At 59.7% G+C, this 22,897-nt stretch overlaps 1 protein-coding gene across 9 annotated transcripts in view; it reads left to right on the top strand.

The window, feature by feature from the left end:
* ATP2B4 (ATPase plasma membrane Ca2+ transporting 4) overlaps positions 1–22,897 on the top strand; it is a 53,930-nt gene that overhangs the window by 7,051 nt on the left and 23,982 nt on the right. For 8 of the 9 annotated variants that reach the window (XM_069771124.1, XM_069771119.1, XM_069771122.1 and 5 more), the window contains exons 2-6: positions 15,091–15,542; positions 20,259–20,456; positions 21,325–21,582; positions 22,393–22,518; positions 22,681–22,806. In XM_069771124.1, the coding sequence (XP_069627225.1) occupies positions 15,347–15,542; positions 20,259–20,456; positions 21,325–21,582; positions 22,393–22,518; positions 22,681–22,806 (904 nt within the window). In that variant the 5' untranslated portion in view covers positions 15,091–15,346. Of the gene's footprint in view, positions 1–5,631; positions 5,764–15,090; positions 15,543–20,258; positions 20,457–21,324; positions 21,583–22,392; positions 22,519–22,680; positions 22,807–22,897 lie in introns of those variants that run through there. The other variant, XM_069771121.1, reaches the window with a different exon arrangement.

Raw genomic sequence — 22,897 nt, 5'->3', positions numbered from 1 at the left:
CGGAGCAGGGAGAGATTGGTGCAAGGAGGGGGGATTGCAGGGAAATGAGGGCAGGCTGGATTTGTGGCTCTGCCAGAGGCTGTTTGGTGATGCCGGCAGCCGGTAATGCCAGGCTGGTGGTGGAGGAGCCCGAGCTGCCGGTGGGATGGGCTGCCAGGCTGTAGCAAGGCTTGGATTGTGCCTCGCGAGGGTCGCATCGCTTGTGACAGCCCCACTGCTACAGAACAGGAGGAAAGCTGTAATAACAACCCGCCTCTACGCATTACTCAGTGCAGGGGATTTATCCCGTGTGCGGGCAGATCTGGCAGAGAGGCCTGACTGCGTTTGCCTGGGGACGCTGGGGGAAGCGGGGGTGAATCAGCTGCAGGGAGCCGGGACCAGAAACTTGGCTTAGCTGCGGAGAAGCTGAAAGCGCGGCTGATCTTTCCTGGGTGTCCTGGTGTAGACGTGGCTGTGAGTCACCGCATCCTGCTTGGGAAAGTGTGGGGACCCAAAACTTTCATTGGAACAGCTGTGCAGGGTGCTGGTGGCCCCAGGGATGGGTCCCCAGTGGGTCCCGCTGTGCCCACCCCATTCCCCCGTGGGAGCAGGGCTGTGCTTCTCACCCAGGGGCACATCTGCGAAGCTGGGGGGATCCATAGCCAGAAACCTCCGTGTCCTGGCTCGAGCTGTGAAAGTGTGAAGCTCTGCAGCCTGCATTTTCCAGTGTGACTAGTGCTGGCTATTTTTAGTTGTCCAAATTAAGCTCACCTAAATGATGTCTTTTGAGGTTTATTTGAGGGAGGAGGCCTGAAGTGGTGTTATTTCCCAAGTGACGAATTGCTCTTAAATCTGACCCCAAGTGGACTGTCCAAAAACGAAGGGAAGGACCAAAACAGATTGTGTTTGGGCAGTGTTTCCTCCCCGGAGAACTGCAGGGCACCTGGGGGTGTTTCCCAAACGAGCAGGAGATTTCCTGGGGGAAGGAGAAAGCAAGCAGCCAAGACCTGCTCACCTCCCCGTGGGGGAAAAAACCAGCTGTATAACCTCATCCCGCTACCTGCTTCAGCATCCCTGGGGATACGCTGTGCCCCCGGGAGCTGGCCTTGCAAACGCCTGTCTGCTCTGTGGAGTATTAAATCCGCGGGCTGCTCTTCCCAGGGGCAGCTTGAATTACTCGGCGTGTGCTGGGTGCCAAATGCAGCCGATTGCGGCTCCCGAAGGAGACGGCTGCTTTGCCTGCTGGGGAAGGAGGCTGGAGCCGTGGGTTGGGGTGCTGAGATGTTGCTCTGTAGGTGCCTTTTTTGGGGGAGGCTCATCCAGGGGTGATGGAGAGGTGGCTGCCCTGGTACCCAGCACATGCTCGAGGGCTGGGTGCAGCTGGTCCCTGGGTGCAGCTGTGGTGAGCCAAAATCCTTCCACATCATGCTCCGGCTCTGTATCCGCTGCTAAATTCTGTTGTGCTAACTCCTGACCTGCTGCCTTTCATCTCTTTCCATTTGTTGCTTCCCTTCTTGGCATTGTTTTCCCACTATTTCCATCTCTTCCCATCCGTGCCTGCTATCTGCAGACAGGCTTATCTTCTGTGCGCCTGGTCTCACCTCGATGAGCACCAGCTTGGGCATCCCCCACCGCCTTTACCCGGGTCTCGGTGCAGGAATGGCCCTTCTTCCTCCTTTCTCTTCCCCTCCACACAGCATCTGGGTGTTTCTCTGCAGGGCAGCAGCCGGGGGATCTTCTCGCTCCTGCAGTTGAACGTGAAATGCATCAAATCCTTGCAAGATGTTGTGGATCATGCTTCTGCAGCACGGGGGGCACTTGCGCTGCATGCAGGTGTCCTCTGCTCTCCACGGGCAGATGCAGCCTGGAGTGAGGAGGCTGGAGGTGTTTCCTGCCCTGCCTGGCACTTCCATTCGGGGGACTGTCCCTTTTCCCTTTGGAAAGAACAATGAGGGATCCTCCCTTCCTCCTCTTGCTCCCCCGGACGCAGCTGCCTGTGCAGACTGGCCTTGCTGTTTCTCAGCCTCTGAGACCTCGCCGTGCTCCATCCCCGCTCAAGGTGATCAGTTTGGGCAAAGCATCACCAAGAAGGGACCCAGAAAAGCAGGCAGGGAGGGGAGAGGCTTCCCCAAATCTCAGCCTCCTTGCTCCAGGACCCTGTCTGACTGCCTCCCCTTGAGGGGCTGCGTGGGAGCAGGGTGCTCCCTGGGCAGAACAAGCCCAGGTGGTGCTGGGGGTCCCTGAACGGTGCTGGGGGACCCCGACCCAAGCAGGCTCTGCTGGCAGTGAGACTTGCTTTTTGCATTCCCACTGTCCGTGTTACGTAGAGAGCAAAAACGCTTGCCCTGACCCTGCCTGGGGTCAGAGGATGGTGCAGAAGGCTGATGGAGAGGATGATGAAGGACCCCGCTACTGCGGGCAGCTACGCTGTATGCACAGGGCAGCCAGGAAAATGTGGGGACAGAGAAGAGGAGCCAGAGCTTTGGGAGCAGGGGGGGATTACAGCATGCTGGCGATCCTGGGTAGGATGCCTGGGGCAGGAGGAAGAGGAGGAGGAATCCTGTCCATGCAAAACCCCAGGCACTAGGTGGGTTTTGCATTTTTCCAGCTGGATGGCGGGCAGGCTCACCGCAGGCAGTGCATCCCCCAGCCATGGGCTAGCACGTCTGCCTCCTGTACGCCGGTACCAGCCTGGTGCTGGGCTCGGGTGTCACTGGGGAGCTGCCAGGAGCCTGGTTGCGATGCTGGCCGCTCGCTTTATTCCCCTCTCTGCCTTGCTCTGTCTGCCTGCCTGCTGCACTGCTTACTGCCAACGAAACGCCCCTAACACCCGGATTGCGGCAGTAATCTCTGCCCTATCGCTGCTAAAGCTGCTATTATCCCCAGATTAGCGCTGGTGCTTAGATACCCACCTGTATAAATGCTGGTGATAGGCAGGGACTGTTATAAACCCTCCCAGAGCTCCTGTGCCTCCAGGTCCAGCCAGTACAAAGTGGCTGGTGTCCGGCAGTCACCTCGGGTGACCCCGGGGCCATGCTGGGCTCGGCTGTGCCATGCGGGGCTGGTTTGTTCCTCTTGCTTGGAGCCTGGGCAGAGGCTGCAGGGCTTCGGGGCTGGCTCTGCATTAGCGGGGGACATCGCTTGGTGGGGTGGGGGTGCTGGGCGGTGGGAGCCCCCCCCGCCCCCATGCAGCGGGGTGTCCTTGTCCCCATTGCATCTTGTCCCGGCTCTGCAGCGAGCATCTCTGCTTGAAGTAGAGCTCAACGCAAGCTTAGGGCTCGTTGCAGCTTCAACAGCAGGTTTTCTGGGGGTTGGGGCGAACTGCAGGCTGGCCTCCCCCAGCACGGTCAGGTGCGATTTATGGGCACAAAGGATGTGTGCGGTGGCAAAGCCTGGGGCGTGGGTCAGCGCCGGAGGGGCTGGAGGGCAGCATCCCACCTGGAAGGATGCAGGAGGTGGGAGCCTTGCCAGCGGCTTCACGCTGGCACTTGAGGAAAGGGATATCCCAGTTTCTCTGGGTTACTGGTGCAGCTGGGAGCCTCTGGGGCGTTGCCCGAAGTGCAGGGGGAAGGGAGCGCGTGGGGTTCGAGACGCTGCATAAACAGGATGGCAGGTCAGGACGGTGCTGGGCGCCCGGGGCGCAAGGGTGTGTGCCTGCGTGGAGGTGGGGATGGGGGCCGGGGTAGTGCTGGGAATGGCGGTGCTGGGAACGGCGGTGCCCAGCACACCAGGGCTCCATCGCTGGATCGGGGCGGCAGCGGCATAGAGGCGGGTCAGGTCTGGTTTTGGGGTGCGGAGGGGTCGGTCCCCAGCCACCGTTGGGAGCGGAGCGTGCAGTGCCCATGAGGATGTCTGCGACGGCGCTGTCGGCACCGAGCGATGCAACAAACCCAGTGGCCAGGCGGTAAGCCAGCCTCTCCGCGAGGGCTCAGCCTAGGTAGGGCGACTTTTAAATATATTGGCACTTAATTAAAGCATGTTAACGGTTTTAAAATGCATTGACACCTAGTGTAGGCAGAGGACTTAATAACGCCGGGAATGTGTTAGCTGGCTGTGGATTACCTTGGGGCTGTGGCTGGCGCTTGTGGGAAGTGCAGCTCTAACAAAGAGGCTTTGAAGAACAGATCGGGTGCGTGTTTTCCACGTCCAGCCTGGGGTGCCTCCCCCTGTACCCCTCCTGCCCTGGCCAGGCTGGGGATGCTGGGGAAGGGGGTGCCCCTGAAGCGTTGGGGTGGTGGGATGCAGCCGCATGTGGGATGGAGAGAGCCAGGACTGGTGTGTTTAAGTGGGGTGAGGACTGGGTGCTGCGTGGGTCGCCCCTTGCATGGGGTGGGTGCCCGGGATGGGTGCCCCTTCACCTGCAGCCTCTCCCCACCCACCATGGCAGCTGGCTTCTGCACTGTGCCAGCGTGCTGCTCTCCTCCCTGGCATTTCACATCCCCCAGCCCTGTTCCTGCATGTGCAGCTTTACTTTAACATTTATTTTTTCAAGCAGATTCTTGCTATTTACTTAAATAACTGGTTTTCCAGCCGCAGGACGCACAGGGTGGTGGGGGACGGGGAGCGGGGACCCCGGGAGGCTTGCGGGGGGCCGGGGGTGTATGTGTACCCTCCCGTGGCACTCTGCCTTATCCCAGCAACTGGCTCAGATTAGCTTTTCCTTCCTCTGCCCCTCCCCGTGCTCTCCTGGCCCATCTGGCTCTCTCCTCTTATTTATTGGTACATATTTTCCAGGCTCTGATTTGCCTCTTCTGCAAAGCTGCTGTTCTGCCCAGATTTGATCTCCCGATGATATCACGGGCTTTGCTCTGCAAGGGTCTAATTTGGTGCCCGGGATGCAGGCTTTCTTCCCTCGTATAAATATTGCCTTTCGGTCTTCTGCGTCTCTCCCGCTCTCCCTCCCTCCCTTTAATTAGACTTCTTACTGCATGGAACAGTTTGCAGTTATATATGGAAAACAGCCTACACTTTCCCAGGAGCGGGGCATGTCGGGAAGGGAAACGGCGAGCAGCCGGCGCGCTCTCCCTGGGAGCGCGTGTGTTTTTCCTATTGCAGACACACTTTTGCCGGCTTTATTTTTTAACCCTTTGGGGCAGGGAGGGGGATCACAGCCCCCCCGGTTGCTTACTCTTCTCCTTTGCCTGGAAAGTCCCCTCTCTGCTTGGACTTTTAAATGGAAAAATATGGATTTGCCACAGGCGCGGTCTGGCACGAGGAATACCTGCTAGCCGGGATCGGAGAAGTTACTCTTTGCCTGACACGCTGTCTGTCTGGGATGTGATCCGCAGTGGGACTGCACGGGAGCCCTCGGAGCTGAGATGGGTGGGCGCTCTGGGTGCCGGACCCCTGGATCCAGGGGCACCCATCCCGTCTCCCTCGTCCACGTGGCGAGAGCGGCAGGAGGGGTGTTTCTATCGCCAGCCCTTTGCCGTGTCCCCAGGGCTGCTGCCAGCCTCGGGGTCAGGATCTGAGTGTTGGGTCATTCCTCCTGCTGTCCCAGCACGCTCCTGGGGGCTGCTGTGGGGCAGCTGGACTTGCTCCTCTCTGGTGCATCCCTGCTTTGGGGGACCCCCCACGCTCACCAGGCAGGCTGTGCAACCCAGCAAGGCACACTGACTTCCCCGTAGTGTCAAACAACCTCTGCTTCCCCTAACTCAGTTTCCCTTCTGTGAACGAGAGGGGTGTTTTTTTATTATTGCTGCTATTTTGTTTTTTGCATGGGCTTTTTCTCTTCACTGAGCGGGGCAGGAGGAAGCAGCTCATCGCGGTGCTCTGGCAGAGAAGGTTAGTGCTGCGCTCACCCAGATGCCTCCCTGGGTCTCGGGGTGCCCCGCGGCACCCCAGGACCCAAGGACTCAACCTCTCCTCCTGGCTTCCAGATGAAGCAGATGCTTCTCCCAGCCGCTGCTGGGAGGAAGTGACGGGACCTATTTTAAGCCCCTGGGGATCTTCAGGGTAGGAATCCCCTGTCCCTGTGTAATACTGCTAAAAATATCATGGCTGTACCCATGTGTCCTGGCTGATAGCTCTCTCGTTCTCTGGGTGTTGTTTTGCTTGTGAGACTCCCTTGTGCTCTGTAGGTCAGTTCTTGCCTGCTGGTTTTTACTTTATTTTAAGCTAAGCTGTTCCTCTGCTTCCTGAATAGGATGTAGAAAGGTGGGAGTCAGGACTGCCGGGATGATCTCCTTGCTCAGGGGCTGGGAGAGGGCTGATACTGTGCTCAGGTGTGCTGCTGCCTCAGTTTCCCCATCTGCCTAAGGTGGAGGGATGTGCAGGGAGCTGAGTCCTGCTCCTGCGGGACAGCACCTGCACCCGGTGCTCATGGGCTGCCCTATCTGATGGGCATTTGTAGGCGCCGGAGCGGTGGGGATGGCTGAATGCGCTGGTGCAGGGCTGAGCTGCCTGGAGCATCCCTGCCTCTCCCCTTGCTCCCTGGAGCAGCACAGTGCTGGGCTGGCAGCGAGGGCTGCGGGTGAGCTGGGTCGGGCTCGCCTCTGCCCGAGCTCCTGCCAAACTGCCAGTGTCCTCTGGCTGTGCCTCTGCCCCGGGAACCACTTGTAAGGTCTCCGGAGCAGAGAGCAGCCATCCCTCGAGGTAGGACTCTCGGCTCCCCCCCGTCCTGCTTTCTGCAAGTCCTTGGGTTTAATCCTGTCCTCGTGGCCCATGCCCTCTCCTCCAGCCACCTAGCCAGCGCGGATGGCTCTTCCCAGCCATACTCTGCATCAGCACTTCTGCTCCACAGGGGCCAGCTGGGAGAGTCCCAGCATCCATGTGCTGGGTGGGAGCCAGGCAAAGCTGTGCCAGGACGGAGCATCTGCCTGGGGATGGGACCCCCAGCTGCCCGCCCTGATGGGATCGTTGGGTGTCATCTCCCTTCTGGAGCAGGGTGCGAAGACCGGCGGGCGTTCAGGTGTGCTGTGAACTGGGAGGATTGGGATCGGTCTGAGCGCAGGGCTGGGATGCAAGCGTTGCTGGACGTCCATACTGGGGAGCAGCCCCACCAGGTTGGTGGTGCTGCAAGAGGAGTTTGAGACAGAGCCCCAGGCCTAGTTTGCTGCCTTATTTCTGTCATCAAGTCCTGCTCCCCAGTTTTGAAGTCGTCTAAATCCCAAACCTTTCCCTATGTTGCTTTGGACTCGCTCGTTTGCTCTAGGCTGTAAAAGAGCACAAAGACAAGCCCAGGATCGGGTCCAGGGGGGCCAGCCTGGTGGGAGCTGTCTGCCCTGGACACCTCCCCACCAGGGCATCGCAAAACAGATTCATCTGGAGAGTAAAAAAAAAAAAAGAGCTGGAGTAAAGAGTTGTCCAATGTGTGCCAGCTGATGCCTTATCGCTTGGTGGCAGGTACCTGCTGCCTGCCGTACTCCAGGGCTGGGGTGGGAGGAACCCGTTTCCCAGTGCCAGGTGGGAGGGAGAAGGGGTGGACAAAGCCTCATGCCAGGGTCCAGCGCAGCCCCCCAGTCTGACAGCACTGGGCACGCTGGGGCTCTGCAACGCACCAGCTCCCCGGGCACCAGCTGCCTCTGCCTCGGCGAGGTGCCCGGTGCTGGCAGAGGGGTGGCAGAAGGGGATGCTGTGCCCCTCCGAAGTTGAAGGCTCGAGGGCTGCAGGTATTTGCTGGTGCAGAAGAGGCTGGGGTTTGCTTTCTGCATACTTCTGCATTCCTCCACTGGCTGTGCTACCTTGTAAAGCACAAAAGAATAATGAGAGGAGCTGGGGTGATTTAGTGCAGGCGCCGGGAGAGAAATACCAAGGCCTTAGATGGAAACATTCCCCTTGACAACTCGCCTAGAGACTCCCTCCTTTTTCTTTTTTTTTTTTTTTTTTCCACCCCCCCTGAAATTCCTGGGCTGCTGCACCCTGTGGCGTGGGGAAGCCCAGGGGCGCGGGCAGATTCCTGAGCCCCCAGCACCGAGGCTCCAGCAGCTGCGCCGATGGCTTTTGCACGTGGATGCGTCGTGCCAGGGCTCGGGCAGCGGGAGCCAGGGGCTGCCCTGGGCTGGCCACGGGCTCGGGGCAGCAGGTTTTGGGGAGCCACGTCATGGATCATTGCATCCGCGCTTGTTCCACGCCTCCGCAGAGCGCCCGGTGCTCTCTTGCCTACAGCCTCTTCCCTGCCTTTTGCAATAGCTAATTGCTGCCTTGGGCGTGCAAAAAAAACCCAACCAAAACCCAACAGTTTTCCTACCTTCGTTAACAGGAGGCAAAATATTAGCAAAAACGGAGCCATGGCAGCTGTAATTAGTGGGCTGATGGCAGCTGTTTGTGTTCCCTGCGGAGTGGCCTGCAAAAAGAGATGCATTTTTGGAGAAGGTTGCCTCTGCCTGCCTTTCACTTGTGCTTTCCCTGTAACCTTGGCCCCTAGTACGTGGCTCAGAGCTGCCGTCCTTCCTTTTGGTCCCCACAGCCCGGTGGGAGGCAGGAGAGGAGGAGGAGGATGGTGCGATGCTGTAATGCTGCTCGGGGTGGGATGATGCTCTGGTTTCTTCCCCACCCGCGGTCACTTCGGTACTGGTGTTTGTGCATTGTGCACCCCATGTGGGGATGAGTGGGCAAACCCGGCCGGGGGATGGAAGCTTGTTTGGGGACGTGAGCCCTGACTTGTGCCCTTGCACGTGGCAGCCCTCGGTGCATGTGCTGGCAGTCGTTGCGCACCGAGAGCACGCCATGCGTGCTAGCTGCGCTCTTGGCACCCAAGCGAGCGCTCGCCCCGCTCCCGTCAGCGGGAAAGCGTGTGCCTCGGCAGAGGTGTGTGGGAGAAATACTACGGGCTCTGCCGTCCGTGGGCTGGTGCAATTCATGCTCCGGCGGCAGGGGAGGGTGGGGAGCTGGGGCTGGTGGCAGTGACATCTCCGGGCCAGCAGCTCCTTCCCGTGCCGCTGACAACGTGTGTCACTCCGAGCCAGCGACCACGCGTGACAGTGTTACACGTTGCCTACAGTAACCAGGTGCTTTTTGTGTGTGTGTCCCCCCACCACCACCCTCACGTCACCTCCGGCGTCCCAGCTCGCAGACAGTGAGGTGCGTAGGAGTCGGCACCGTGTGGGAGTTTGGGAATTTTAACTCGCTGCGTTGCAGAGCTGCCGCTGCGCCTGCGGAGCCGGCGGTTCCCCCCGCGGGGATGCGGGAGAAGATGCTGCCTTTCCCAGGGTGCTGCCACGGGGGCTGCTGGCGGGTGAGCGTAGGAGAAGCCCTGAGCTCCTTCTGACCCTGCAGAAAATTTCCACTGGAGTTGGTGTTCCCCGGCTGCAGCATCAGCCCTGCGCTGTGGACCAAGTCACTTCTGCACCGTGACTTGGTTTCCCCTGGCACGCTGTTGCTGCTGCCGAGCTCTGCCGGAGCCGTGCGAGGCCCCAGCACTTCCTGGGCGTTTTGCCGGCTTCTTTCCAGCTGCAATGCCCTTGGCGGGGTTGGGGGGGGGGGCACGCTTAGTCCCCCCACTCTTGCAAGGTGAAGGCTGGGAGCTTCTTCCCCCTTCCCCGTTGCGAGGGAAATGAGAGGGTCTTGCAGTCAGTGGGGTCTCGCCCATCCCAGGATTTTGGCTCTTGAGTTTACCGGTCCCCATGTGCAGCACCCTGGGGTGGGGTGGGTGTCGTTGGGGGTTTCCCACTGGTGGGTGCTGGAGTGGCCCCACTGGGGAGGGAAATGCCACCGTCCCCACCCCGAAGCAGCGCGCTCCGGCGAAGGAAGCGGATGCGGCGGCGGGAGGAGGAGGTGACGTCCCGGGGGTGATGCAGGTGCCAGCCCAGGGGAGCCCCAGCAGGGGACAATGTCTGGTCTTGGCACCCAGGGCCCGGGGGAAGAAGCAAGGAGAGATGGATGCCGGTGTTACTGCGGGAAGAGGGATGGATCCTGCTCCCTTGCTGCACGGGTGCCAGTGCGGGGTGCTGTGAGTGGAGCTCGTGCCTGGAGAGGTCTGTCTGGGGTGTTTTGGGCTGGCCTTGACACCCCCCCCCCCCCATCTCTTCCACCCTTCCCTGCTTGGGGCATGGCCCCTCTCCGCGGCGTTGGGGTGGAAGGCGCAGGTTCCTTCGCTGCCCGCTCCAATGGCTGCGATCCTGCACCTCCTCCCTTCTTGGCTGTGAGTGAGAGCTGGGGGAAGCGCTTGGTCCCAAGGGTGAAAAATCTTCCCTGGGATGCACCAAGGGGCTGCAGCTGCACCCCTGCTCCTCGGGCGCCAGCCCTGGTCCTCCGGAGCGTGCGCTTTGCCACCGTGAGTTGCCATTTCACCTCCTTCCACCCGTATCTCTCCTGAGGAGGTGATAACGCCTGGTAGTTCACTGGGTGGCCCCTCTGGGTGTCCTCCCTGGGGTGCCCTGGCCACCCAGTGCGGGAGGGGTTAAGCGGGGAAGGCTTGCCATGGGTGTTGCTGGGAACAAGCAAGCGTGCACGCTGCCATCCGCGCATTGTTGCACATTGCGATTTGGTGAGTGTGCCGGGGAGGGGCCCTGATCCCCGGCCGCTGGGGTGCTGCAGCCCACTGCTTCATGGGGAGACAAGGGGGGGCTCCGCTTAGCGCAGGGTGGGAGGTGGAGGACTTGGTGGGGAGGGGGGCTCTGCTGCTCAAAATCCACCAAGCATCGGTGTTGCCGTGACCTGGGGACCGCTTCTTGCTCCACGTTGCCCTGGGCATGTCTCTTCGCCTCGGGTCGTGCCTCCGCTGTGGGAGATGGACCCGGCTCAGCGCCGGCAGGCACCGGGGCAGGGAGTCGTGCCCTCCCCGTGCCCCCCCCATGCCTGCCAAGAACAGTGTCTGCCCAAGGCTCTCGTCTCTGTCGAAACTGGGCAGGGTGTGTTGTGCAAAGGTCCTGGTACAGACACGCTGGTGCAGGGAGCCCCGCGCGCTCTCCAGCGTCTCCTTGCACGCTTGCTCCTTCCCCGCTCCGAGGGGCTACAACGGCTGCCCGGTGGGGTCCCTTCGCCTCCTGAAACACCCTCCACCGGTGGTAGCGCTTAACATGTCTCTCCTGGTGATTTTCTTGGCAGATGCAGCCGTTCAGCAGCTTTTTGGCTCCCTCTCCCATTAGAGCATCGCTCCCATGTGGGACCACAGCTCCCAGCAGCTGATGGCAAGTGCTGAGTGGTGGGGGGGGTCTGTGTAGTGGGAGGGAGAGCTGGGAGAGCTGCACGGTCTCTCCTGGGACCCTTCCCAGCGAGCAGGCAATGAAAGGTACTTCAAGCCCATTTTTCTGCTTTATTGGCTACTTTGGTTTTTGGAGCCCGTGTGTCTGTCTGGAGAGTTGGTCTGTTCATGAGGCTGTGCTCTGGGGCTCAGCACAGCCTCGCCATTGGGGATGGAGCTCAGCTCTTAATTTCCAAAGAGAAAAATCTTAAACTGAGGCCAGGAAGGGTAATTTTGGGATTTTGGTGGTTTGTTGTTTTTTTTTTTTTTTTTTCCTCCCCGCTTGGCAACATAAACAGCATCCCTGACAGCTTTACATTGAATTTGTCATGGCAACCTACAGCAGCTGAGTGTTTCCAATACCCCGTTCCCGAAGCAGGAGAGGAGACGAACCCCGGTGGGTGCTGCCCAAGGGGCAGGACAGCCCACGAGCGAGGGGCAGCGTGTGGGGCTGGGATGCGGGTGGCCTCTGTACCGATGCAGCTAGGTAGGTGCTTGCAGAAGGTGATCAACTTTGATCCAAATGGCCTGAGGTTTGCTCAGTGGGCCTGATCCTGCCTGGCTGAGCTGCTCTGCTGGCTCGGTGGGGTTTGTGGCTCTGGGAAGGGCAGGCGGATGACTGGTGTTGCTCTTCCTCGGTGCTTTCTGCCCTGGATGGTGGGAGATGTCCAGGCTGGAGCAAGATGCAGGGGTGAGCTGAGCTGGGGCACGGACTTCCCCCTCCTTCCTAGGTTAAAAAAACAAAACCTCCTGAGCTTGGTCAGGGCTTGCTCCATCTCTGGTCATCTGCTGGGGTAGTGCTCAAGTCTGTCTGCCAGGGTCTGGTCCGAGCGCGCTGAGCTGAGCAGGGAGGATTCATGCTCTTGCCCGGTGGTCCAGCAAGAGCTGCTCTGGCAGCAGCCGCAGGCTGGCGTGTGCCGGGCTGCCGGTGCCACGGGCTGTGCCGCTGGTGTCGCAGCGAGACCGCTCATGGCTTGGCTGAAGGTGTCACCTGTGACATGTCCGGCTGATTATTTTTTTTTCTTGTCCCTCTCTGAGCAGCCCACTTTCCCCCATGCTTCAAAGCCAGCGGGTCCCTTTCCTTGTGCCAGCAGCCACTCTGCTGCCCGGGGCAGGCACATGCAGAGGGCTGCGCTGGCCTGCAGCCGCTCTCCCCAACCAGGACGGAGGTGTAATGCAGCCGTTTATTATTCTGGGCAGGTTTGTCTGCAGCACCGCATCAGCTTTGCTGCTCCTCGCCAGCCGCTCCCTCCTTCCCGGAGCGTGCACGCTCCTTTCCCTGGCTCACACCCCGGCCCATGGGTCGAGGGGGTCCGTGTCCTTTGCTACCACCACCCCCAAACTCCTCCTTGTCTGCAGCTACCCTTGTCCTGCTTGGGGATGCTATTTGGGAGGTGATGCAGCACCACCAGCAGCTCAGGGGGTCCCACGCAGCTGGTCCCCACGCAGGGCAGGGCAGTTGGGCTCCTCCTTGGGCTCTCCCACAAGCTGGGCTGTGTTTTCTTGCCAAGGGGACCCTTGGGGAGCACTTCTTCCTCTCCAGTGCCTGGGGGCTCTGGAAATAAATTATTAGAGTTAGGGAGAGCCTGCTGAATGCTGCTGGAGTCATTAGGAGCTCATTAAAGCATTAGCTGTTAAAGGAAGCCTGAGCACAGGTCTTCCCTTGCCTGGGACGGATCCTTCCCAGCCTGGCCAAGGAGCGCGGGAGCCTGTCCTGCGCCGGCGGGATGGGGCAGAGATGGGCCAGGAATGGGTGTCTGACCTGGCTGATGCTCTGACCCCAGACTTGGGCTGGAGGAGGATGCTCAAAGCAGATGGCGGGAGCCTTCCCCCACCACGGTCCCTCCTTTCTTCTTGACCGGCAGAGCGAGTTCCCGGGGCTGGCACTGCTGGAGGGAAGGAGCCTCACAGCTGGGCACGGGCTGGTGGGGATCGGTGCTCCATGGGCTCCTTCAGGGGTAATTACAGACTAGGCTGTTACAGTATTAATTAACTGTCTCTTAATCTCTAAGCTCTCCTCAGAAAACTTTAGTTGCTATGAAAGAGGAAAAAATTAGTGTGTTGAGGTGGGGGAAATTATCTTTTTTTTGGTGTGTGTATGTTGTTCAGGAGGAGTCTGCTTAATTGGACCTGCCATCTCCTACCTCCCGCTGCCGGCAGCTTTCATGCCTTTAAATGATAGATGAGCTCGGCTCTGCAAGGAGCCACAGGGTGACCGACCTGGGCATGGGCAAGGATGCTGATGCCCCAGCTGGTGCTGGTAGTCTCTGCTTTATGGGGCAGCAGTGGCCCGAGGGTGCAAGTTTGGGTGCCCTGGGAGCCGCAATGGGGGAGCATGTCCCTGTGCTCCCCATCCCTTTGCTGCCTGCAGCTGGTGGACAGGACCCTCCCGTGGTGGTGGTAGCATCGCTGATGTCCCTGAGGTTCAGTTGGTGCCTGTTGCCTCCTGATAATGCCGAGAACCGCCCTGCGTGTTGCTGGCAGGGATGGGAGCTGCTCGCAGGGGCCAGGTCCTGGGTTGGGTGTGCAGGGAGGGGTTTGCTTTTTCAGGGTCTTGCTGCCCCAGGGGTTGCAAAGCTGATATGACCGGCACTGGAATGGGAGTAATTTGCTGTGGGGTGGTGCTGGGATGGCCCCATGGTGGTCTGGTGCCTGTCTGTTGGGTTTGTGAGGGCAGGTGCATCCCGTGTGCTCCTGGGAAGCAGCGATGGGCATTTTCCCTCCTTCCTCCCGTTCTCATCTGGCTGCTTGGCTTCTCTGTCCGCTTGCTCTGCCACCTCCAGCCTTCTGTCTCAGTGCTGATGCTGCCTTAGTGGCCATTCCCCTTTTGTTATTCATTTATATTGCTCTAGGAAAAGCTTTATTTTCTCTCCATAAAGAGCCTCCCTTGCAGTCTTTTCGCGTCTGTAGTGCTGGAGAGGTGTCTGGGAGCATCGCTGCTGGCATCTGAGCTTGGGAGCAGAGCTGGAGGGCACCTTGGGTGAGAGAAAGCCCTTTCCTCCTCTGGCCCGTGCTGCCTTGCCTGCTCCCTCCGTGTCTCTAGCTGTCCCTAGTGCCCGTCCTCTCTGCCTGGGATGCCAGCGGGGCACCCCAGACCCCAAACCCCTGGGGAAGGGGGAAGCTGTGGGATGCTTGTGGTCCCTGCCTGGCCACAGCGCTTGGGTCATGCTGGTTGAAGCAGTTTTGAGGGTCACCTGCTCTTGGTGGCAGGGCTGGGGCGTAACCTGGCTGGCAGCGGTTTGGGGCTTTGAGAGCCGAGGCTGAGAGCCCGCTCGCTGCCTTCGAGGGGACAGCGTGAGAGCTTGCAAGCAGAATACAGAGGGCTTCCTGAGACATGGTCCGAGAGGGTCATTAATGCAAAAGCCTCTTTATTTTAGAGAAACATGCAGGTTTTAGTAGCTTTTCTGGTTCCTGCCGAGTCTCTCTGCTGATTAAAAGCCCTCTGGGTGCTGCAAGTCCCTTTCTGTCAGTGCCGGCTAGCTCGGTGTGATGCTTCTGCTTACCTGTTGGCAGTGCGGTAAGCCGGCGCTCCCGCCCCGGGATGGCAGCCTGAGGAGGAAGCAGCTGTTTTCCACTGCCGAGATGTATTTTTAAACCAAACTGAATGGGAGAGTTTTTCTGGGCCGGGCAGCTGGGGGTTGAGTGAAGAACCACCTGGGCGCCCTTCCTGCCCGGCCCCGCGCGCTGCCGGAGCCGCTGCCGCCGGTTTTCCCTGCGGCGTGGCCGAATGTCCGTGAAACGCCCTGGTTCATGCCGAGCCTGTCTGAGCTCCCTCCGAGGTCAACTTCTGCTGATCTAGATTTTGTTTTGGTCAAATCGCGCTGACCCCAAGGGCAGGGTGAGCAAGCCGGTGCCTCCAAACCACATTATTTCTGGCAGGTTCCTACCCTCGGTACCATTGCTCCCGCTTGCCTGTCCCGTGGGGCGTGTGCATTTATTAGTAGGCCTCCTAATGCTGATATTTTTGTTTCCCATCCTTGTTTTTGCAGCTCCAGTTGCTGTGGTATCCAGGGAGCCCTCCTCCTTCTGCGGGAGATGCACGCTGGTCGTTGCTAAGGTCGCCTCCGCGGTAACATGCACATCCTGTTTACACCTTTATCCGGAGAAGTTGGGCTCGGTTAGAGGCACCCGCTTCACCCGGGCAGCCCCCAGGGAAGGGGTCACACCAAGCATCCCCCCGCCGGACCCTCGAGGGAGGGTGCTGCAGGAGCCGCGAGCCGGCGTTGCCACCGCTGCGCCGGCAAGATGACGAACAACGTGGCCGACCACCACCCTGGGAACTCGGTTGCTGAAGGCAACCATGAGGGGGACTTTGGTTGCTCCATGGTGGAGCTCAGGAACCTCATGGAGCTGAGGAGTGCCGAGGCGGTCGCCCGGCTCAATGACTCCTACGGCGGCGTGCAGAATGTCTGCAAGAGGTTGAAGACGTCGCCAGTTGAAGGTAAGCGGTCATCCTGTTGTCTGCAAGGTGGAACTGCCTGCTCGGGTCCGGCCGGTGCCTCTGGGCTGGAGCCGTGCAAGGTTCAAGCTGGTGGCTGGAGGGTGGTGGCTCAAATAACTGTCTCGTGGCTGAGCTTGAAGCGTGGTCCTGTTGCACCGGGCATCCATTGCGAGCCTCGTGGGATATAGCTCCCGGCATCTTAATAAAATGATCATTTAGGGTAGAGAAGGAGCAAAAAGAAAAAAAGAAGCATCTTCCCTGGGGGTTCCCCTGAGGTGTAGCCCAGAGCCCCGCATCCCGTGGGAGGATGGAGTGAGGCGGGATGCGGGCAGGGGTGAGGAGCTGACAGGGCATAAGAGGGGTGCGGGGGGGCTCTTCTCCGCAGCCCCAGCTGCTGCCCCGCAGGTCGGTGCCAGCCTTCTTCCTCTTGTTTAATAATTTACAGTACTAACGGCAGGGCTGCGTGGGGTATGGGTGAAGGAGAGTGTAAAGGTTGGAAAGCGCTGGGGAACATGCCTGGGGATGTGGCCAGGCTGTGTGGAGCTCGTTTGCCGGGTGTTAGTGTTTCGGCCGAGGGACAGGCAGCACATCCCCAAAGGGGATCGCTGCTGGGGATGCAGATATGCACACAGGTCTCCCCCTAATCTGTAGGGCTTCTCGAGCGGCTGTGGGAGCTTAAAACCTGGTTGGGTGCTTCTCAGCATCACAGGTTTGAGCGGTGACAGTGACGCTTGCCTGTGGGTGCCAGGTCACTTCTGGGAGGCTTTGGTGGAAGGATGTCACCTCTCCTCCCCATGGTCTGGGCTGGTCTTTTGGGGCCCCCCTTATCAGTGAGAAGGGACAAGTGCTGGGGCTGATAGCATGGGGTTGCTGCGGGTGCCTTTGCATGGCAATGCACCCCTTCCTTGGCATTAAAAGGGGGATACAAGGGGGAGAGACCCCCTGCTTACAGGACCAAGGGTTTACCTGGGGCTGGGAATAGCACTGGTAGGATGCGGCCCCACGGTGGCTGTGTGGGATGGGGGATGTAGCTGTGCCTCGGCTCTGAAAACTTGTGGGTTATTATTAGTGCCGTAAACTGGGGATTAGCGTGTTTCCCAGCTGTGAGTGGGACCGGGAAGGGGAGACAATATCGGGATGTCATTAGAGAAGGGGGGGGGTCCCGGTGGAAATACCAGGTCGCAAAACAATGTGTTTGGCCCTGCCAAAGTGGGAGCGCGCTCCTTTGGGGGTGGGAGGAGAGGGGAGGGGGGGAAGCGAACCTGAAAGGCTCTGCCTTGGCCTGATGGCTCTTGCTGAGGGTGAGACAAAGGGCTGCCCTTTGATCCTGAATGCTGCTTCCAGGCACTGGTTGGCATTGCTGTATCTCCTGCCCACAGCATATCCCTGCCTCACCCTCTCACTCTGGAGGTGAGCTGCTTTGGCTGTCCCAAACCCTGTCCTGTTGAGCCCAGAGAGTAAAGAAAGGTTATTTCGTAAAAGTTGAGATTTTTAGGAAGAGCGAAAGCCCAAGGCAGCCTGCAGCACCTCTGTCCGATCCTATCAGAGCAGGGCATTTGGCTCCTGCTGTACCAGGGCTGCATCTCTGCAGGCGCCTACCCGAGAGCCTGACGCACGGTGTGACGCCGCTGCGACGAGGGAAACCCCGGCAGGCTGGGGAAGCTGCAAGTTGGGAGCATGTCCTCTGCCTCAATGCATCTGCAGGTGAAGCTTGGGAAATGGGGAGTGGGGTGCCCAGGTGGCTGCTCACTCCAGAGAGCGCAGGGCAATGCAGGTGAGCTCAGGTTGTGTTTGCAGGTGGGATGTCCCAGCCAGGGTTTAGTGAAAGATGTGCAATCTGGGGAATGCCAGCTGCATCTTAGCACGTGTAACGTGGGGTCTCTTTCCTTCTCTGCTTTCCCCAGCAGAGAGCTGGGGCTGACTCAGACTTGACCGCAAGCCTCTCTCTGCCTGCAAACCCCTCTCAAGCCAGCAGTGCCCAGCCAAAGCCTGGGAGCTTTGCTGGACCCGTGGGCGCAAGACGGCGCACCGTTGCATGTGTGGGTGCTGGGTGCGTGTCCCAGCTCCGAGTTGCAATAGGCAGCCCTGTGCAGATATTTGTACCCAGCCCCACGCTCGTTATCCCTCTGCTCATTATCCTGCTGGGATGCTGTGCAGCTCCTGCCCCATGCGGGCAGGGAGCACGTGGCTGTGTACTCTTCCTGGGTGTCACCAGGGGAGGCTGCTGGCACAGCGGAGCCTGCCCCGGGGAGTCCTCCCAGACCTCCTGCCGCACTGTAAAATATGGCAGCCAGTTGCGGGCAGTGGCTGGAGCAGTTTGCTCCCATCCAGGTCTGTGTGGCTCCTGCCCCTCGGTGCTGCTGCCTCTCTCCGTGCTGCAGCGTTGGTTGTCCTCGGTCGAGCCTGGCACTGTCCTCACAGGGCAGATGATGGCCATGGTCCCCCCACAAGGTGCTTGGGTGGTTTGTCCTCGTAGGGTGGGATCTCTGCTCACGAGTGTTTGTGCAGCGAGGGTCTCTCCAGCATTGGGGTGGGGGTCTGCTGGGACCTGCTGCTCTGGGTTTTACCCTAAAAGGTGTCAGTGGACCCCAGCCCCTTAGGACTTCTCCGAAAGGCACTTGGTGATGGGGTGGCTTGCTGCCGGGCACTGGCTTTCCACCTACTCCATCAGCCCTGTCCCCGAACTGGGTCGGGTCGGGTGGGAAGGGGAGTGGGGTGGTGGCGGCGGTGAAGTACAGGCGGCTTCGGTGAGTCACCAGATTAGAGCGTCTCCCTTCCCAGTCTCCCCTGGGTGACGAGTGTCAGCAAACACCACCCTGACTCACCTGCTGGCGGTAGCGGCTCCCGGGGCTGCCGCCTCCTTTCTGAGCCGGGGTGAGAAGCCTGCTCTGGGGGTTCCTTGCCTGAAGGCTTTGCCAACCGAAAGCAGCTTTCCCGGGCTGCAGTTCCTCCCCTCTAATCAGGGACCAGTGACTGCACAGGGTTTTATTCTCCTGCTGTCACTTGTGGCCTCCATCCAAAATTTCTAATCCACTCCCCCACTAATTGATCCCCCCCCAGGCCCTGCAGTGGCCCCAGCCAGAAGGAATTTGCTGGCAGCCCAGAGCCATGGTGCGTGCCTGGGGTACGTGCCCACAGCTTCTGCTCTTTGCAACCCTCCCCGTGTCAGCCCAGATAAACTGAAAGCCCCCCCCCCGCTTCCTCAATTACCCCAGGAAGGTGGGGGGCAGCTCTGGGGTCATGCCCGTAGGTGGGACATGGGCTTTCGAGGAGCCACGTGTGCAACCTCCTGTGCCCCGTGGCAGCATCCCGAGTCCTCATGTGGGAGCACGTGTGTGCCCGGCACGCCTGCCTGCGGCACACGCCGTGCCTTCCCGGCCCTGGCGCCGGCATGAGTCAAGCAGCAGGGGTTAGCCAGATTTTCCATCCGTCCCGCCGGAGATGTTGGGCGGGAATCGGGGCTGGGAGATCCCAGGATCCTGCTGCTTCGTCAGGGCTGGGTGGGGATGCCTGGGCGTCTCTGCCAATGCATCCCCTCCCTGCAGCCGTGGGGTGTAGTCACAGCAGAAAGGGGGGTGCATGGGCGTGGGAATGGGATTCATCCTGCTGCTTCCTCCTGGCTGGAATGACACGGAGCTGGTGGTGAGGTGTCCCCTGAATGGGAGGGCTCGGTCCCTCCAGGAGGGCATCGCTGCCAGGCTGCTCCAGGCACCAGGATGTGACCAGGGCTGGGTGTTACAGCCGCCTGCCCGGTGCATCTCGGGAGCTGGCAGCAGCCCCACAGGCCATCTTAAGGTGGAGAGCAGGGGGGCTCGGTGCGGGGCTCCATTAAGGTGGTGCTGGGCAGGGGAAGCTGCTCTCACCTTGGACCCCATCAGCTTTTTAATAGCTTTAATGCAGGGGGTGGCCGGGGAGGCAGTGGGGTGAATTGCCATCTCCCATTGCTGGCTCATGCCCTGTGATGGGAGAGCTGTGAAGGCTGCTGTGCTCACAGTCCCCCCCTGCCCTAGGGCAGGGACTCGGGCTCCCCTTTTGCTCCCCTTTTGCTCCCCTCTCTCCAGGGTTGCTGCATGCAGCTAGGGGGGAGCAGCAGCCCAGCTCAGGGCTGCCCTGCTCCTTTTCTCGTTCCCACCACCCCTTTTTGGCAGGTCCAGCCCTGTGTCTCCTCCACCAGCTCCCCGCAGGAGCTGGCTTGGCCGTGCTGCCCCAGCCTCTGCGGCCGTGGCATGTCTGTGGGGCTCGGCCGAGCTCAGAGACGCTCCTGCTGCGCCGAATCACTTTCTGCGGTGGCTGCTCCTCCGAGCTGGCAGGAGAAGAGGGATCAGGTGGCTCCGACAGCTCCGAGCGCCGCTCGCGGTGCCAGATTTATAGCTAATTTGATGCAGCATGTAAACAAGCCGGCCAGTGCCAACTGGCATTAACTGGCACTCGGGCGCTTCGTGAGGCTGCAGCACCGGGGAGAGGCAGCTCGGTGTGCTCGCCCTGGCCCCCATGCGCTCTCCTGTCCGTGGCTCTGGCAGCGTCCTGCCACGCTGGTTGCACGTCCCCTGCTCTGTGGGTGACAGAAGCAAAGCTCTGCCTTGGATCCCCCCTGCCTGCACCTCGTGCCCCCCATGCAGGCAGGGAGCTGCTCCTTGCGGGGTTCCCACTGGTGCTGGTGGGGAGCTGCGGGGCAGCAGTGGGGTTTGCCCTCATCTCCGTCTCTCCCCTCTCCAGGCCTGTCCGGGAACCCGACCGACCTGGAGAAGAGGCGGCAGGTCTTCGGCCAGAACTTCATTCCTCCCAAAAAGGCCAAGACGTTCCTGCAGTTAGTGTGGGAGGCACTCCAGGACGTCACGCTCATCATCTTGGAAATCGCAGCCATAATCTCCTTGGGCCTGTCCTTCTACCACCCTCCGGGTGGTGACAATGAATGTGAGTCCCTGGGGTCCCTGTGGTGGGTTGGGGTACCCGATGGGGGACCCATGTGAGCTGCCATGCCCAGCCATGTGGGAGCAGGGCTTTGGGACAGGTGCTGTCTCTGGAAGGTCACCCCATGGGTTCCTCCACCCTGGTGCAGATGGAGCTGGGAGCTACTTCTGCTCACCCTTTAGGCAGTGGCTTCTCCCCGTCCGTGGGGTCCTTGCCATGGTCCCATCAAGGGACCTGCCCTGATGGATGTGTCCGGGCGCAGCTGGCACCATGGCATGGCTCAGAGCTGCTCCTTGCTACTCCCCCAAAAGATGCTCAAAGGTCAAGGGCTCTGTCTGGTCTGGTGGCTTCCCAAGTCCCGTGGGGCTTCTCTTTTGGTTTGGGCATGGAGGGACAAGACTGTCTGTCCCTTGGTACCTCCCCCTGATCAGGGAGTGCTCCTCACAGCCGTGACATCCCACATGTGGCTGAGCAACAGTGTTGGGTGAGTTTCTCCTCCCCAGTCCTGGATCTCTGTATCGTTGGAGGAGTCGAGCAGGGGCAGGGATCCGGAGATGCAGGGAGATGGTGACTCACTTGAGGGTCATGCAGCAAAGGGAGGTCTGGGTGCTGCAACTGGAAATAGAAGCCAGTTGTCCCGGCTTTCTCAGCCCAACCTCTGCCAAAAATGAAAAGTGAAAAAGAGGGGGGAAAAAAGAAACCCAAATGCCTCCAGGGATGTAAAAAACCTCTCCTGAGAGCAGGGGAAGCCCTTGGACCAGCTCAGGGAGGAGGAGGGAGGACTAACTGTCTTCCAGGCTCTGCTCTGTGCTGTTACTTGGAGGAAAGCGGGTGTCTCATTGTGCAAACGAGTTTTCTCCTCCAACTGCAGTGTGCGGCCAGTCGACGGGCGGCGTGGAGGACGAGGGCGAGTCGCAGGCCGGCTGGATCGAGGGGGCGGCTATATTGTTTTCAGTGATCATTGTGGTGCTGGTGACAGCTTTCAATGACTGGAGCAAGGAAAAGCAATTCCGGGGCCTCCAGAGCCGCATTGAGCAGGAGCAGAAGTTCACGGTCATCCGCAAGGGGCAGGTGATTCAGATCCCGGTGGCTGAGATCGTGGTGGGAGACATCGCGCAGATCAAGTATGGTGAGTGGGGGTGGTGGTGGCTGGGCTCTGTCCCTCCAACTCGGAAGCGTGACGGTTCCTCCTCCCTGCTTTGCCAGCCGTTTTTCCTTGGAAGGCAAAAGGGGAAGCATTAGCTCCTCCTGTTACTCTGTTTTGCAGCGTGCCATGGCCGGGAGCGATGGGAGATGCTCCTGTGCAGGTGATGGAGCTCCACTCACCTTGCCACTTGCCAGCCTGGACCTGGGCTGGCAGAGCTAAGCCAGGCTCTGCACACAACTTTGGGTTGCTTTAGCAACCTGCTGGTCTCAAAAATGATTCATTTTCACAACCATGTCCTTGTTGGTGAACATTTCTTTAGCAAGGAGATGTAGCCTATGGGCTAAACTAGGTCCTGCTCCTTGTTTACCAGGGGATATGCTCATCCCGTGCAACTCCCATCAGGAAGGAGATTGGTCCAACATGGTGTTCATTTTCACGTAGGGCTTTTACCTTCCTTGGCAGGTGGATGGTGGGATTGTGTGACAATTTGGATGTATCAGGAGGCTTTGGGAAGGATGTGGTGTTGATTCAGTAGAACCAGATGGGGGAAGCACTGTCTGATTGAGCAAAAGTCCTCACAGCGAATGCTTTCACACATCAGTGAAGATTTTGGAGCTATTGGATATCATCTTATAACACCCATCTGTTGCTTCTCCTCTCTCTAGATTTGGTTTGAGACTGAGTTTTGAGTCCTTCTGCTGACACACGAAGCCTCTTCCTGGGATGGGGCAGGCAGGGGTGAGCTGCGGCTGCCGGGCTGGGGCTGACCCCCACACTTTGCTCCCCTCCTAGGTGATCTCTTGCCTGCAGATGGGATCCTGATCCAGGGCAATGACCTGAAGATAGACGAGAGCTCACTGACCGGGGAGTCAGACCAAGTCAAGAAATCACTGGATAAAGACCCCATGCTGCTGTCAGGTGAGGATCCCGGGTGGCTCTCGTGTGGTGGGTGCAGGGCTGGGATGGGTTCATGCTGTGATGGAGAGATGGTTGCTCCTGAGTCCCATGTCCCGGTGTTGGGGAGGAGATGAGAACTGTGTGCCAGTGTCCTGTCTCACCATGGCCTTCCTGCTGTGCCAGGTACCCATGTGATGGAGGGCTCCGGCAGGATGGTGGTGACTGCTGTGGGTATCAACTCCCAGACGGGAATCATCTTCACTCTCTTGGGTGCGGGAGAAGGAGATGAGGAAAAGAAGGTGAAGAAAGGTAAGGAGATCCACTGAACCTGCTTTTTTCCTCCTTTTGCCTTTCTCCCTTTCCTGGGAAGCATCCACCGGTGTGCAACAAGCTACGCCCA

Source organism: Haliaeetus albicilla, chromosome 26, assembly GCF_947461875.1.
Source record: "Haliaeetus albicilla chromosome 26, bHalAlb1.1, whole genome shotgun sequence".
Taxonomy (NCBI): domain Eukaryota; kingdom Metazoa; phylum Chordata; class Aves; order Accipitriformes; family Accipitridae; genus Haliaeetus; species Haliaeetus albicilla.
The sequence above is the reverse complement of the archived record's forward strand: the minus strand, read 5'-3'. Positions and strand labels throughout refer to the sequence as shown.